The 16,783-nt window shown below is 36.2% G+C and overlaps 1 protein-coding gene across 1 annotated transcript in view; it reads left to right on the top strand.

Moving 5' to 3' along the window:
* Positions 1-16,285, top strand: part of ANKRD13C (ankyrin repeat domain 13C) — a 99,332-nt gene extending 83,047 nt beyond the window's left edge. The window contains exons 11-13 of the mRNA XM_065911068.1: positions 836-934; positions 4,073-4,173; positions 11,688-16,285. Of these exons, the coding sequence (XP_065767140.1) occupies positions 836-934; positions 4,073-4,173; positions 11,688-11,818 (331 nt within the window). The 3' untranslated portion in view covers positions 11,819-16,285. The remainder of the gene's footprint in view (positions 1-835; positions 935-4,072; positions 4,174-11,687) is intronic.
* Positions 16,286-16,783: the final 498 nt, after the last annotated feature.

Here is a 16,783-nt window from a genome sequence, read left to right on the forward strand (position 1 = left end):
ATTCTCTTATTATCCAGTCTTTTGCAAGGTGTGTAAGGCCACTCATTGTTATCTGCTTTTTACGTTTCCATGTCATCATCCGTTTGATTCAGCCTCTGCCAGACTACTTCTTCTTATCCTTACCCAAGACAATTGCTTACTGTTATACTGCCTATAATTAGTAAAGTACCTAGTACATAGTTTGTAGCCAGTAAATGTTGATTGAATAAAAGAATGATGAATGGTTTATTTTGAATGAATGAATAAATAAATAAATTTTTCTAGCTGACCATATCAAAGAAAGTACTGTCTTTCATAGGAAATGTTCTTTTGTTGGAGAATAAATATTACTTACCCTCATGCTTAGGAAGAAGTTGTCTTGTTTTTAATCTTGAAAGGTTTGTAGTATACTTTTAAAATTTCTGTAAAATGTTTCCTTTTTATAATATTTGATAATTAATATAAAAGTCTTTATTCTTTACCTTCTTATTGATCAGTGCTGAGAACCATAGACAGTAAAAAGAGATTGAATTGAATAAGTGATTTAAAAGATATGGAATGATATTTGTAAAGTTTGTTTTTTTTCTAGAATTTTGCTCTGTTACTAACAATAGTGATTATTAAAATTATATTCGGTGTGAAATTAACTTTTTATACCTTGTTATTTTCCTTGTTACCCTTGTCTCAATTGTTATACATGTCTCATTCTCTTTTAGCATAGTTTTATTTCTATCCTCAGAGTAAGAAAAGTTGAAATATTAATGAATGTCATTGGAAGATGACAGATTCTTCTTAGGATGATGATAGAGTGTGGAAAAAATTTCCTAATATTTTCTTTTTTTCTTTTTCAATTTAGAGCTCCTCATCTGGGTAGAGAACTGGTGTGCAAAGAAAGTAAGAAAACATTTAAAGCCACAATAGCCATGAGCCAGGAATTTCCCTTGGGAATTGAATCGTAAGTTTGTTACTAACTGCACAAGTTTATGAAAGAAACTATTAAAATCTGAAGGCTATAATTATATTTGCATCTGAGTAGTGGATTTGAGGCCTTTGAAATGTAAAATAGCCTTTTCTTTGGCAGTGTCTATACCCTTCTAGAATTTTTCTAGCTCTCAAAATATTAACATTTCAATTATTTCAACTAAATAAAATGTTGAATAATTTTTGTAAATTATAAAAATAATACATGAATACATGCTTATTGTAGAAAATCTAACAGTATGGAAGTTTATAGAATAAATGTGGCAGTTTTCTTTGACCTTCCTAATAGTTGACAGGTAAATAACTAATATATTTTTGTCTAAATTTTGCTCTGTGTTTTTTTAGCATTTTTTGTAAAAATGGGGAAATAGTCTGTCTTATTCTGTTTCCTTTTTTATTTTAAAAGTGAGTTTAAAAGTGAGTTATCTTGGAGTTATTAAAATAATTACATTATCTTTTTTTTCCTTTCCCTGGTATTTTATGGAATTAATGTACCGCCACTTATTTTTGTTATCCTACTACTGATAAACATTTTAATTATTTGTAGTTTGTCACCATTATAAACAATACTCCCATGAATATCTTGAATATATCTTCCAAACCTGTATTCGCATCAGTTGCTCATTCAAAAAGAAAAAGTTTGGAGAGATGTGTGGAGTGGGAGGTGGGTAGCTAGAGCTGATTCTGACAGAACTGTAAATTCAGGCTTCTCGCGAAAGCAGGGGATGAGTTGAAGCCCTAGGCTTTCTTGCCTAGATCTTTCTACTTCCAGTCTGACCTAATACATTAAAAAAAAATTGTTTTGGAAGAGAGGAGGACCCTTATTTATCTATGGGGTTCTGTATACATCCTATACTCCTCAGTAGCCAAGTTTTAGAAGAGCAGATAGAATTCCATAGCTACTCTTCAAGCTGTTGATCAAAGAGGAAAATAAATTAATAGTTCTCAGAAGAACTATTAATGTAGGAAGGGAATTAGCCATACATACAAGTCTGCAAAATTTATCTTATCTTGGACCCAAAATGACTCTAAGATACTCTGGATATATATTGAAAGGAAGAAGAAAAGTGGCAGATTATATGATGCTGTCAATTTTAGGAGTTATTCCAATTTCAGAGATGTTAATATGTGAATAAAAATTAGGTATCTTAGAATTTGTAAAATGTGACAATTATAACCACTCCCCCTTAAAAAAGTAAAATAAGGAACATTAGAAAGTGTGTAAAAGCTAGACAAAGAACTCATTCTAGAATAAAATGTAAGTCAAAATATAAGTTTTAGAAATATTTTAGGAGAACATAAAAGAACATGGTTGGTAAACTAGATCACTCTAAGATAAGACAATAGAATGAAATGAAAAGGAGATTATAAAGCTAAGGAAATAAATTAAGCACCAAAGAGCACTATTGCAAAACAAATACGTTAGAAACAGCAATGAACAGGACAGGTACGGCCAAGATTAAGCTTTGATAGCTTATAGTGAACCCAGCGAAAGAAGTGCATGTGAGTGTTAAGTCTGCTCAGTCATGTCCGGCTCTTTGCGACCCCATGGACTGTAGCCCGCCAGGCTCCTCTGGCCATGGGATTCTCCAGGCAAGAATACCAGAGTGGGTTGCTGTGCTCTCCTCCAGGGGAATCTTCTGGACCCAGGGATCGAACTCGCATCTCTTGTGTCTCCTGCACTGGCAGACGGGCTCTTTACCACTAGTGCCACCTGGGAAGCCCAGTGAAAGAAGAGGTTAAAGGAATTTGAGAAGTAGTATATATGGAGGATGATAATATTCATTCATTCACCTGAATATTCATTGGAAGGACTGATGCTGAAGCTGAAACTCCAATAGTTTGGCCACCTGATGTGAAGAACTGACTCATTGGAAAAGATCCTGATGCTGGGAAAGATTGAAGGCAGGAGGAGAAGGGGATAACAGAGGATGAGATGGTTGGATGGCATCACCGACTTGATGGACATGAGTTTAAGTAAGCTCCAGGAGATGGTGATGGACCGGGAAGCCTGGTGTGCTGTAGTCCGTGGGGTCACAAAGAGTTGGACAGCTGAGCGACTGAACTGAACTGATATATGGAGGAGAGTGGTTCAATGTAAGGATCATTGCTGTTCCACTTAACTAAAGTCTCCAAATGTAAAGAAAATAGTATTCAAAATATGATAGAAGGAAATTTTCTTGTGTGGAAGAATTAAATCTGTAGTCTGATTAGGCTCCAATAAAAAATAATAGACAAGAAGTAGTAACAGTGATTATCCTGATTAAACTATTGCATTTCAGTTGTTAATAGAGAACTCTCTAAAAGCATTCAGGAGAAAGGGTGTAAAAAAACCAGCCTGACCTTACACTTTTTCACGTCTTGACATTGCTGAGGCAAAGAAAGTGTGATACCACAATTAGGTAAGATGTCATTTATATATCAAGGCAATTACTAAGGACACAGAAGAATTCAGTCAATATAGCAGCCATGGGCCCTTTTTGAGAGAAAAATAATGCTACTGAAATCAAATTCATCCAACCAAAGGCTAAAAGGAGGAGTTACAGTATAATGACTAGTCTAATACTTCGTGCTAAGAGTGCTTGAGACCTCTCAGCACTCGCTAAGAGACCTTGTCAAATTGTGTTAGTTAAGCGGGAAATAGTATAAACTGAAACTTTATGCCAGTCAGATTCCCCTTTCGTATGCAAAAAAGAAGCACTCATTTATCAAATCTGTGAGAAATCAAGGAATAATAAACACTTAAGAGCCCTCTCACACACAAAATTGACAGTGAAATTCAGGCATCCAAACAGTAGGCTAATTAAAGAACTTGAGAATGTGTAGATTTTAGGAGGAGGACTAGTGTGAACTTTGAGTCTGCTGAAATGTAGATCTAAGATCAAATAACTGTGGAAATTATGGCTGCACAATAAAATGTAAAAGTTATAGACTCTGACACAGTGAAAAGAATAATAAAACAAAAAAAATGAGGTAAAGGAGGTGTCATTTTTTCATCTTTAACATCTGTGATATTGGAGCTGTGATACTGTAAGTTTGGAGCATGTAGTTATAAAACATAAGGACACAATATAATCAATGTGAAAATTTTTTTTCTCCTTCTGTATTTCAGATTATTGAATGTTTTGGAAGTAATAGCTCCCTTCAAGCACTTTAATAAGCTTAGAGAATTTGTTCAAATGAAACTTCCTCCAGGCTTTCCTGTAAAACTAGGTAAGAGAAAAATTGTCATGTAAGTTTAATGTCTATTAGAAATACGGAGCTGTTTACTAACATTTAAAAAGAAATATTCTTTGAAGGAATATGAACTTCCTAGTTTATAATTTTATATGGTTTTTCTGTAATTACATGCATTGATATTCATATTTTGTCAAATATATAAAATGCTGTATGAAAACTCTCCTTGACTTAAAGCAAGTGTAAGTGAGGGATATACAAATATTTCATTCAAGAGGGTGTGAGTGAACTTATGCACTGTGATAATATTTTAATGTGAAATTGAGAGAGAGGATTTTAGCCCATATTTTCTGCAGATTCTGAGCTTCTGAACAGTGGGAATATTTCTGGGGTCAAGTCATTCAGGGATAAAGTAATAGTTATTACATTTTATTTTTCAGTCTTAAATATTTAAACTTAATTTCACTTTAAACAATGATCTTTCAAAACAGTAAACTTATTTTGTATATATTTATCTTCTTAACTATATTAGAAAAAGAGGAGTAAGACACTACTTACAGGATCTTTAGGAGTTGAGGCTTAGATTTAGCAGTGATTTAAGCTCCATGGGGGGCTTCCCAGGTGGCTCAGATGGTAAAGTATCTGCCTGCAATATGGGAGACCCGGGTTCAATCCCTGGGTTGGGAAGATCCTCTGGAGAAGGAAATGGCAACCCGCTCTGGTACTCTTGCTGGAAAATTCCATGGATGGAAGAGCCTGGTAGGCCACAGTCCATGGGGTCACAAAGAGTCAGACACAACTGAGTGACTTCACTTCACTAAGCTCCATGGGGGCCTTCAATACCACCCATCGATCCAGCCACAAGTATTTAATCAGTGCTTACTGTGTGCTGAACCCTTTTCTAATGATGAGAGACAGCGAAAATCCCTGTCCTTTTGGTGTTTATATTCTGGATGGGGTGGGGGTATTATCGAGTAAATATAATGAAACCACATCTCAGAACAATTAGGGCAGGTGCTATACTCCCAGAAGTAATGCTTTTATTACTAAAAATTAAACCCAGCCTTCTCAATTTTTCAAATTTGGGAAAATGCATATTGTGAGTTAAAATTGATTTTAAAACATATTCTCAATATGTCATTCTAGATTCTCTTTGTGATATAAAAGTGCTGAGAACCCAATATCTACTTGAGTAAACCAATGATAAGATTGTAGGCAGAAATTGTTAAAAACTAAAGCAAAGAAGAGCTGAGTGTTTGAGTTATGGATCATCACATAACTTTTTCTGTAGAAGCTTAAAATTCCACTGTCATTATCTATAGCCAGAAAATAGTTCAAGCATTGGACTCTCTTATGTATATTTTATTTAAGAGGCACAGTGACAAACCTGATTAGAGGGCAGGGATTAAATATATGAAACTATTACTGTATTCACATTTTTTAAAGTTCCAAGCCAAAATCAAACCTCACAATACAAGATTTTGTGAAAAAGAAACACCTTGGTTATATGGGAAAAAAGTCTACAGCACTTTTTTGCAGGCATTTCTCTGACATAAAGCTTTATTGACAAGGGATTTATAATTTTTTGCTTATATACTTATAGGGAATTTGCTTAAGTATCTCTCTCATCTCTGTCCTTCTTTTACAATGACCCTATAAAATCTAGTCCTAGGTCAGTTTCTTCTTCAGTCATTTCTGTTTCTATATTTAGGATAGACGGTACAATGGAGGGGGGAAATCTGGAAATTGTTAACACAACTGTATGTTTTCAAAATGAGCCAGAGCTTTTTTTTTTTGGTGTTTTTTTTTGGCTGAGCTGCACGTGGACTCTTCATTGCTATGATCGGGGCTCCTGTAGTTGTTTCTCTTGTTGTGAAACACGGGCTTATTGCCCTGTGGCATGTGGGATCTTAGTTCCCCAACTCCAGGATCAAACCCATGCCCCCTACATTGGAAAGGGGGCTCTTAACCACTGGTGTGCATGTGTGCTAAGTTGCTTCAGGTTTGTATGACTCTGTGCAACCCCATGGACTGTAGTCCACCAGGCTCCTCTGTCCATGGGATTCTCCAGGCAAGAATCCTGGAGTGGGTTGCCGTGCCCTCCTCCAGGGGGTCTTCCTGACCCAAGAAACGAACCTGTGTCTCTTATGTCTCCTGCAGTGATAGGTGGGTTCTTTACCACCAGTGCCACCTTCGCTGGACCATCAGGGAAGTCTTCAGCCAAAGCTTTAAATGCTAATTCTGAATGATCTTTTCTCTGATTTGCTGCTTCTCTCAGTCTGCTTTCGAAGGCTAAATCTGAGCCTCCTTCATCACTCCCCATCCGCATCCCCTCCGTTGCTTCCTCCCACAGTCTAAGCAGATAAGTTTTTTTGTTTTCTTAGTTACAAAAAGAGGCCATCAGAAGTAATGAGACCTTCCCCATTACTCCCAACCTTCCATACAAACTTTTTGCCCCAAGCCCTATCTCTTCTTCCAGCTTTTCTATCTCAGTGGAAGTGGTGTCCCTTTTCTTAGCTTGAGTAATCTCTTCATTTCTACTATGGATCTGTTCTCCTTCCCACTTTTTAAAAAAGCTTGCTTTGTCTTCCTCCATTTCTTCTTTACCTCCCAACTGCTTTAGTATAGCCGTCTTCTCTTAGTTGTTAGGCTGTGTTCAGGTCTTTAAAGTTCAACCAAAGGTCTTTCTCCTTTTAAAATTCAACCAGTCTAGGAAATTTCCTAGTGGCCTGGTAGTTAGGATTCTGGGCCTTCACTGCCATGGCCTGGGTTCAGTCCCTGGTTTGGAAACTGAGATTCCACAAGCTGTATGGTGTGGCCAAAAAAAAAAAGTCAGGGTCAGGGAGGTGAGGGAAGATGGCCAAACTTCAGAGAAAAATTCAACCAATCTAATAAAATAATCCCTTTCGCTCCAACCTACCCAGCACTTGCTTTTAACCGTTGCTTTTCATAGCCAGGTTACTCCAGTCTACTTTTATCTCTCCATTCTTTCTCTTTGTAGTTATATTATAAATAGCGGAAAATGAAAAGGAGATAAAGGGAGGCGAGGTTTTTCTCCATCACTTGAACTACTAAAATGATGAAATCAGGAGCCAATGATAAATTAGTTATATATAAGGTGTTCTTACAGCAGCCACCAAAAAAGGTGTACAAAGAGATATACTCAAAAATACTATCGATAAACACAAATAAAATTCTAAAATGTAGTCATGTCAGGACTCTCTGGTGGTCCAGTGGTTAAGACTCCATGCTTCCACTGCAGCGGGTATGGGGTTTGATCCGCGGTCAGGGAAGTTCTGCATACTGCATGGTGCAGCCAAAAGTAAACAAATAAATAAACAGTATTCCTGTAAGCTACAGGAAAGCAAGAAAAATACATGAAAAAAGAGACGACAGAAAAAGCAATAAAATAGCAGAATTGTCTTAGTATATAAATAATTCCATTAAATGTAAACAGTCTAAACCGACCATTTAAAAGATAGATTGGAAAAATAGATTAAAAACCATGACTCAACTACATGCTCTCTTCAAGAAGCTCCCTTCAAATATGATTTTGGCAAGTTGAAAATGAAATGAATGGGTGGAAAAAGATGTATCATGCAAAGATGAATCAAAGGGTAACAGGACTAGATACATTAATATTAGAAAAAGTAGATTTCAGAGTAAAGAAAATTACGGGGGGAGGGGTATTATATAACAAAGAGGTATCAGTCAATGAAGAAGAAAAGAATCTTAAATATGTATACACCAAACAACAAAACTACAGGATGGTGAAGCAAGAACTGAAAGAAATGAAAGGAAAATAGATTTTCAATTATAATTAGAGTCTGCAGCATCCTTCTCTCAACAGTTGACAGAACAACTAGAAAGGAAATCAGCAAGGATATTATAGACCAGCTCTGTAACACCATAAACCAGAGCACCTAGTTGGCATCTATGGGACCACGCTACCCAACATCAGCAGAGAACACTTTTTTTTTAAATACTTATGGAACATATACCAGGATAGGCTGTGTCTTGGGCTATAAAACAAACCTTAAGAATTGAAAAGGAATGGAAAACCACTCACGGTAGAGTCAAACTAGAAATAATAACAGGAGAATCTCCAGTTTGTGGTATTCTGTTATGCACTCCTCTAAATAATATATGGGTCATTGGTGAAATCTCAAGGGAAAAGAATATATTGAACTGTATGAAAATAAATTTACAAATGTCAAAATTTCAGATATGACTTGGCAACTGAAAAACAACAAAAAATTAAAACCACAGTGAAACAAATAAAGTGCAAATTGGTCAGTCATGTCCAAGTCTTTGCAACCCCATGGATAGTCCATGTAATTCTCCAGGCCAGAATACTGGAGTGGTTAGCCGTTTCCTTCTCCAGGGGATCTTCTCAACCCAGGGATCGAACCCAGGACTCCCACATTACAGGCGGATTCTTTACCAGCTAAGCCACAAGGGAAGCCCAAGAATACTGGAGTGGGTAGCCTATCCCTTCTCCAGAGGATCTTCGACCCAGGAATCGAAGCGGGGTCTCCTACATTGTAGGCAGATTCTTTAGCAGCTGAGCTACCAGGGAAGCCTAAAACCACAGTGAGATCATTATATACACCTAACAGAATGGCTGAAATAAAACATTGTTGGGGCTTCCCTGATGGTCCAGCGGTTAAGAATCTGCCCGCCAATGCAGGGGACGCCTGTTCCTGGTCTGGGCAGAGCTCACATGCCACAGAAACAGCCTGTGCGCCACCACTGAGCCTGCGCTCTGGAGCCCGCGAGTCCAAGAGAAGCCACTGCAATGAGCAGTCTGCGCGTAACTAGAGAGCAGCCCCCGCCTGCCACAACGGGATGAGTCCATGAGCACAACAAGGACCCACCACAGCCAAAAATAAACAAATAGTACTATTTTAAGAAACCGAAACATTGTGACAACTCCAGATGTTAGTGCAGATGTGAAGAAACTGGATGATCGCTGATACATTGCTGGTGGTTATGTAAAATGGTACAGCCACTCTAGAAAACGGTTTAGCTGTTTCTTAAAAAAAAGAAAAAAACAACATAAAAACTAACCATCTAACATCCATGCAGTCAGGCAATTGCATTCCTAGCCTTTTGTCCCAGAAAAGTAAAGATACACTCACATAAAAGCCTATATACAAAAATAAGTTTGTAACAGCCTTAAGTTAGAAACAGCCCAGCTTCTTGGTGCAGATTCTCTTCATCTCTTCTGAGATAGAGTTCTCTCTGGATTTTCTTCCTGCTGCCCTGACTGCTCCTTCTGGAACACCTCTCTCCTGTTATCCTTGTCACCCTACATTATATTCTCATTATCTCTGTCCAAACTTAATTCAAACGTGTTACTAGTATGCTCACAACCGTCCATTGATTTCCATCTCATCCAGAGTAAAAGCCAAAGACTTTTCCTTGACTTAAACCCCACTTGATCTGGCTGCCTTCTCCTCAGACCTCATCTGTCCCTAACTCATTTGGCTGTAGTCAAACCGATCTCCCACCTGTCCCCAGAATAAACCATAACTGTTTGATTTTAGGGCTTTCCCCCCCTTTTTTCCTTACTCACTTTACTTAGAATTTTCTTCCTCTAGGCAACTGTATAGTTTCTTTTCTCAGGTCTTTGCTGAAAAGTCACTTTATTGAGGTTTGCCTTTGAACCCTAATCAAGAACTCTTACCCTCAACAATGAAATTGCCTATGCCACAGCTTGCTTTGTTTTTTTCTGGATCCTAAGTCACAGTTACTCTTTACTTATTGTCTGGATCTCCTAACCAGAATGTAATCTCCTTAAATGCATGATTTCTTTTCTCCTGTTTGCTGGTATATGAAGTGAAGTGAAATCGACCTCATGGACTGTAGCTTACAAGGCTCCTCTTTCCATGGGATTTTCCAGGCAAGAATACTGGAGTGGGTTGCCATTTATATCCATTGCCTAAAACAAGGGTCAGCAAACTTTTTCTGAAAGATAGCAAATATTTTAGACTTGGAAGATCATATGGTTTCTGTCACAACTATTATCTCTTACTAGAGAATGAAAACGGCCATAGATAGTAAGTAAACCATGTGTTCCAATAAAACTTTACTATGGGCAATGATGTTTGAATTTCATGTAATTTTATCTGTATGAAACATTTTTTTTAAACCATTAAAATATATAAAATCTTTTCTAGCTCATAGGCCTTGCAAGGCCTAGGCAACAGGCCTTAATTTGTTGAACTCTGAATCAGAACAGAATCTTCACTCAGTAGGCCGCAATGAATGATCTTTTCCTCAGAAATAACTGGAAAAACTGTAATCCTTATGTTGATTTCTGTGTTTATTTTTTTTTTATGAGAATATTACTTTCTGCAATAAAATACTAGGTTTGTAACAGTCAGACTTAGTTTATGGTATGCCTTTATCCTAGACAGACATTCAACTTAGCTTTCATAGAATCATTTCAGAATTTTAAGGAGGCTTTCAAGTTTATCTCGTAGATGAAATCCTTGAGCCTGATAAGTTAAATGACTTGTAGGAATCAACCCAGGTTTTATAATTTGTGTTCTTTCCAATAAATTGTGTTAGGAATAAAACTAAGCAGAGTGATCAAATTTCAAGGTTTAAATTTTTTAAAATAAATGTATTCCTTTATCTATTGTTGGCTGTGCTGTCTTCGTTGTTTTGCGCGAGCTTTCTCTGGTTACTGTAAACTGGGACTACTCTTCCTTGCAGTGCAAGGGCTTCTCACTGCAGTGGTTTTCTTGTTGCAAAGAACAGACTAGGCGCGCAGGCTGTGATTGCAGCTCGTGGTCTCTAGAGCACGGGGCTCATTAGGTGCAGTGGTCCTGCTTAGCTGCTCCATGGCATGTGGAACCTTCCCAGATCAGGGACTGAACCCATGTCCTTTGCTTTGGCAGGCAGTTTCTTACCCACTGCGCCACCAGGGAAGTCCCGTTTGGTCATTTTTGATGTCAGATTTAACTCAGTTTCAGCTAGAAATGTATATTATTTAGAAAAATATTAGGCTGTTAGTATGATTATTACTCCAATTCCGACAAGATTATCTTTATCTCATATATTTAAGTGATGGATTGTTTTTAGTGTTTAAAAAAAAAAAAGGATGAGTGCATTTCATGTGTTAAATGAAAAAAAAATCAGCTCAGATTCAGAATCTATACACTACATTCTGAAGAAAATATACCAGAATGCAAAAAAGTACAAATATATCCAGCCATCCCTTTGCCCCAAGAAAAAGAAAAAATAGTCTAGTGGAATCCGCCATTATAGTTCTAAGACTGGGGAGCAGTGAGACCTTGATTTTTTGATGTAACTCTTGATGCCTTGGTGTCTTTCCTTCCTCATGAGTAGCCAAACTTCTCTCCCCACATCCCTCACCCCTGCCAAACACACTCATATTAGACATGTATTAGGGTTTGTCTGGTTCCTGAATAATGCTTTCTTACATTTTAAGGAATGTATATATTTCTCTTATCGTATTTCATTGTTTATAAATAAGTTACCATTCATTTTACAGTGTTACCATTAATTGTCCTCTCTAGATATACCCGTGTTTCCTACGATCACAGCCACTGTGACTTTTCAGGAGTTTCGATATGATGAATTTGATGGCTCCATCTTCACCATACCCGAAGACTACAAGGAAGACCCAAGCCGTTTTCCTGATCTTTAACTGACACAGAAGATGATGCCATTCAACCAAGGAAAGCTAGAGAATGCAGAGACCCCAGAGTGAATCCAAATAGAAGGGACAAATGCCTTCGAGGAAAAGGGAATTATGTTGACTTGACACATCAGTGATATAATGAAATGGGCCTCTAATAAGAATTTCAGCAAGTTTCCTGATGTGCCATTTTCAGTCTTTTTAAAAATATACATATTATAAATGTAATAGTTTGACACGTTAATGACCCCAAGTCCTTCTTATGTAAAACAGCTATGAGTGCTGTGATTTGTTTTTAAAAATTTTTACACTTCTTGTTGAAATATATATGCATATATCTATATCTAAAACACTCCTGGACCATTAACATAAATTAAATGTCTTAAGAGATATGAAGCCCTTTTAAACTTGTCATCTTATATTCAAGGTGACCTTTATAAATATTCCTTCAAGCTTTGTTTTCATAAAATGTAAAGTATGTAACATTATGTATAGTTCAGTAATTTGAATGTTCGTTCAATATAATGAACTAGAAGGAATGCAGTTTTCTGTAGATGAATGAACCAAATGGTAACCATTAAACAGTTGCATTTATATGTTGCAATACATTTCAGAAGGAGCGGTCACTCTGCAGGGAATAAGGTACCTCCTTTAGCACCTTAGTGCAATTCATCGTGGTGCTATTTGTTTTTACCTGAATTCTTTCTTCAATGGAAAATGTTTGTTACTAATCTTCCTTTCATAGAACCTCGATTTTTTTTTTTCTAAACTTGAGTTTAAAAGTCCTTTTTTGTGTTCATGATAAGGTACAGTTAGCATGCTTAAAAATACTCTTCTTCCAAATCTGAGCACTTTAAAGAAATTCCAAATATTTAAACTTGCTTCCTAATAAGTGCACATCATTCTGATTATTTCGTTTATTTTTAGTGGTATATGGATGCATTTGTGTCAGTTTTAAATACAATCCACATATTTTGGACATCCCTACATATTTAATGCTTTCAAAATAAGGTAAAAACATTTTATATAACAGAATATATTTGTTACAAGTTAAATTCCAGAAACATACTCAAGATTGACAATTCCTACTGTTATTTTTTTAAGTCACAAGAAAATATTTATTGATTTTAATTACCTCCACAGTGTTTAAATCATGCATTATTCATTTTTGCACTTAAAATCTTTCATACTTATTCCAAGATGGTTTGAAGGTCCAAGAATGAAAATAAATTAGGGAGAATAATGTATTAACAGTCATAAAATGTTATGTTACATTAAAGAACTTAGCTGAAGAAATGTTTTTTAAATGTATCCTGAGAAATGTGTCAGAATGGATGTCAAGTTTTTTTAGAGTGATCAGTAATTTAAACTTTTTCCAGGATTTTAAATAATTTGAATGAGTTTAGAGACCTTTATTGAAGAGATGATTTATTTAAAAATCCAAAGCATCAACCATAAGAAATTTTATAATAAATGTCTTTGAAGCTGCATCTTCCATGCTGATACCTACTACATTGCATATGTTGACAGTTTATTAAATACATTTTTATATGATGAAAAATAATCATAGTTAAAAATTCAAAGACCAGTTACTCTTATGTGGGTCTGTTCAACTCTGTGGAAAGAGTGGGTAAACCCATACTAGGTTTATTGAATAGAAGTTGATCCCTATTATTTTGGGAATGTTTTGATCAAGTGACTTAGAGATTCTATTAGCCTGTCAGTGATTATATGAAGTTTTGAGAGACTGAGAGGCAATGAATGATCACTGTTGCTCTTAGGCTCCCTTACTTTGTGGGAATATGGTACACTTTCAGGAATATACTGCAGATCTTTTTTGTACTGATTAATTCAGTGGGGGAAAAATTGGTACATTGCAGCTTAGGACTTAACAATTCCTACAAGCTGTGAGTTTTGCCGGGGTACACTGGAGGTAGGAAGACTACTGAAAACTTTTGCACTTGGATTTTGTTTTTTAACTTTCTCTCATAAATAATAGTAGAAAGAAATTATCCATTCCAGAATGTCTTTTATCTGATCACAAAGGACAGGTATATGTCACTATCTCTTATGATGGTAAAAATAAGGAGCTATTTAATGCAAATAAACTTTTCACAATATTACTTTTCAAAATGTGCCTTTTAATCCAGCTAATGAGTGAAGCTATATGCTGTTTTCAAGTAGATAAACACTTTATATTTTGATACTCTTACATGAAAAATCTAAGTTTTATAATATAGGTTCATAAAATTTTCTATGCCTTCCATCTGTGATTAAAAAACTTGTTTGAAAATTGGACTATAAAATGACTACCTTAAATGGCCACTTAAAAGGCTCAATATATCCCGCCACCACTATGGTTTCAAAAGAATATAGTTTTGTCTTAAAGAAAATTTCCTAAAGACAATTTGCCTCTCTCTGTAGACTAGACATTCATGTACAGAAAATTAAGAGGGAGGCAGAAAACTGATGCTGATTATTTTGAGTATAGCTACACATGGTCTGGAAATGGAACACTTTTCAGAGAAGCTGATAGCCAACAGAAGCTGAAAAACTATTCAGTTTCTTTCTCCTTCTTAGAACTGGTATTGAGCCCCACTCAAACAAGTAAAGATGTTTTCATAGTGTTATTCATGCACAACTTATCATTCACATCTTGAGGGAAGGGTGGTGAATAACAAGTGTTTTACTAAAGTTTCTCCCTAGTTTCCACTTAGCCTACAGCAGACATAGCTTGTTTCGAGGCCACAAAGGACTAAAGAAAATACTAAATTAAGGGGTGCTTCCTTTTGTTCATTCATATTTTTTTATTTACCAACATGGTTTCCCTGGTGGCTCAGATGCTAAAGAATCTGCCTGCAATGCAGAAGACCTGGTCAAAAGATCCTCTGGAAGAGCGAATGGCTGCCCTTTGCAGTACTCTTGCCTGAATTCCATGGATAGGAACCTGGTGGGCTACGGTCCATGGGGAGGCAGTCAGACACGACTGAGTGACCCAACACACAACATGGTTGAGACAAACAGTTGTAAAAATCTAGGTGAATTAGAAGTCCTATTTGTAGTATGCTAACCTTTACTATTGAACTGAGACAGTCACTGATTAGTATGAACACAATATGCCTGTACTGTTAGCTCCAGCAAAAGGTATCTCAACGATATTTTCCAAAATTACCAAAATGTATTTTTTCCAAAATACCTAAATTTGGGAACTTTAAAAGACAACTGACAGTGAAACTTTTTTGATATGTGATTGTGATATCTTTAATTTTAATTGGAGGATAATTACTTCCCAATAATGTGATGGTTAATGCCATGAAGGGATACCTGTGATGAGTTTTAAAAACTGTTATAGCTCATTTTAGAATAGTACTTCTGGCTATAGCACCTACAGTGCATAGACTTTTAGCCATTTTAGTTCATCCTTGTAGGTTCCAGCTTTTGGTTTCAATTTAATCTCAACCCCTCCAGCCAGCCTGCTTTGCTTTTCTTGACTCCTGTGGGCTTGAGTCTCCAGCATCAGATGCATGCTATAGACAATTTTGAGACCATTAAACCAGTTCCCACAATTAAGGTCAAATCTCTGTAACAAATCTTTGAGTCATTCTGCTTCCTGGATTGAATGCTGACTGAAAAGAAGAGCAAAACTATACAATGCTAACCTGATGCTTGTCTTCCCAAACCTGGTATTTAACACCTACTGTAAATTTTACTTTTCTCACAGATATCCCCACTGGTAAAGAATTAGCATGGTTCACACGTGAGTTATTTTTGCTAAAGAATGTCTGAATGAATTTTAGGTATTCTTTGATACTAACATAGGAACAAAAATAGAACACTCAGAATCAATAACTGCAATAGTCTCATTTAAAAACTACCTCTGTAACAGACATTCTGAAAGTACCAATAGCATCTCCATTACATCCATATTTAAATACAACTACAAGTACTTGATTAGAGAAGTATTTTAGATAGGAGTGAGATGCATTAGCTAGACTTGAGACAGAAGGAAAAGAACACTAATCTTAATCCCAGCACAGAACACTTCAAACAGCATAGACCACTTAATCAGGTGCCCAAGTGAAGAAAGTGGTATTGCTCTATCAGAGGAAAAGCTGGCTATTGCAGCCTATATGGTAACAACAGTAGAACCTGTTTTAAGATGCAGCTCCAAGGTAAATGTAAAATTAGTTTTCACAGTGCCCGGTGAGTTTTTCTTTCCCTTAAATGACTATAGTTTTTTCTACCACATAGAAATCACTACCAGGAAGCTTATTATCCAAAATCTATATTCACAAAAACAAAGGGTAACAGTCATCACTGCAAGAAATTTATCCTTGTGCTTTTGCTAAACCATTACCCCAAACTAAAATTTTACATAGCTTTGAGAAGAGTCATAATTGAAGAGTAGGTACCACATACTGACCCCGGTGTAGAGAGCTACATTTTTAACTACTTTACAAGGTAACTATTACTCCCCATTTTAAACATGAGTAAGAAAGGCAGGTCCCCAGCTGTAACTGAAGCCGAAGTTCACGACTGGACCCTTCCATGGCCACTACCTTCATCCACTCTTGAAGAATTTAAGCAAATAAATAGCACAAACATTTTTCTAACAAAACCACTTTTATTTTTAAATCATTTTTACTATCAAATACAGAACAAAACTCAGTGTGGAGGCAGTGTTCACTTGATTTCAACTCATCTGTATTAAAGGCTCATGTAACCTGCAACTCTACCTTTGTGCATAAATGTTCACTGAAAAATAACCTAAATATAGATTCCCTTTCATGGTAGTATCTTATGTCAGTAGCACTATTTAAGGCCAAAAATTTCTTAATCCCTTTTGAGAAATTAGCATACTTTGTATTCAGACTAAAAGGGAATAGAATGAGTAAAATTAGACTTAACCAAGTGAAACTGCCAATATTTTACTTGTTTCTGACTTACAAAAGACAATATCATATGGTTCAACCT

Source organism: Muntiacus reevesi, chromosome 1 (genome assembly GCF_963930625.1).
Source record: "Muntiacus reevesi chromosome 1, mMunRee1.1, whole genome shotgun sequence".
Classification (NCBI taxonomy): Eukaryota; Metazoa; Chordata; class Mammalia; order Artiodactyla; family Cervidae; genus Muntiacus; species Muntiacus reevesi.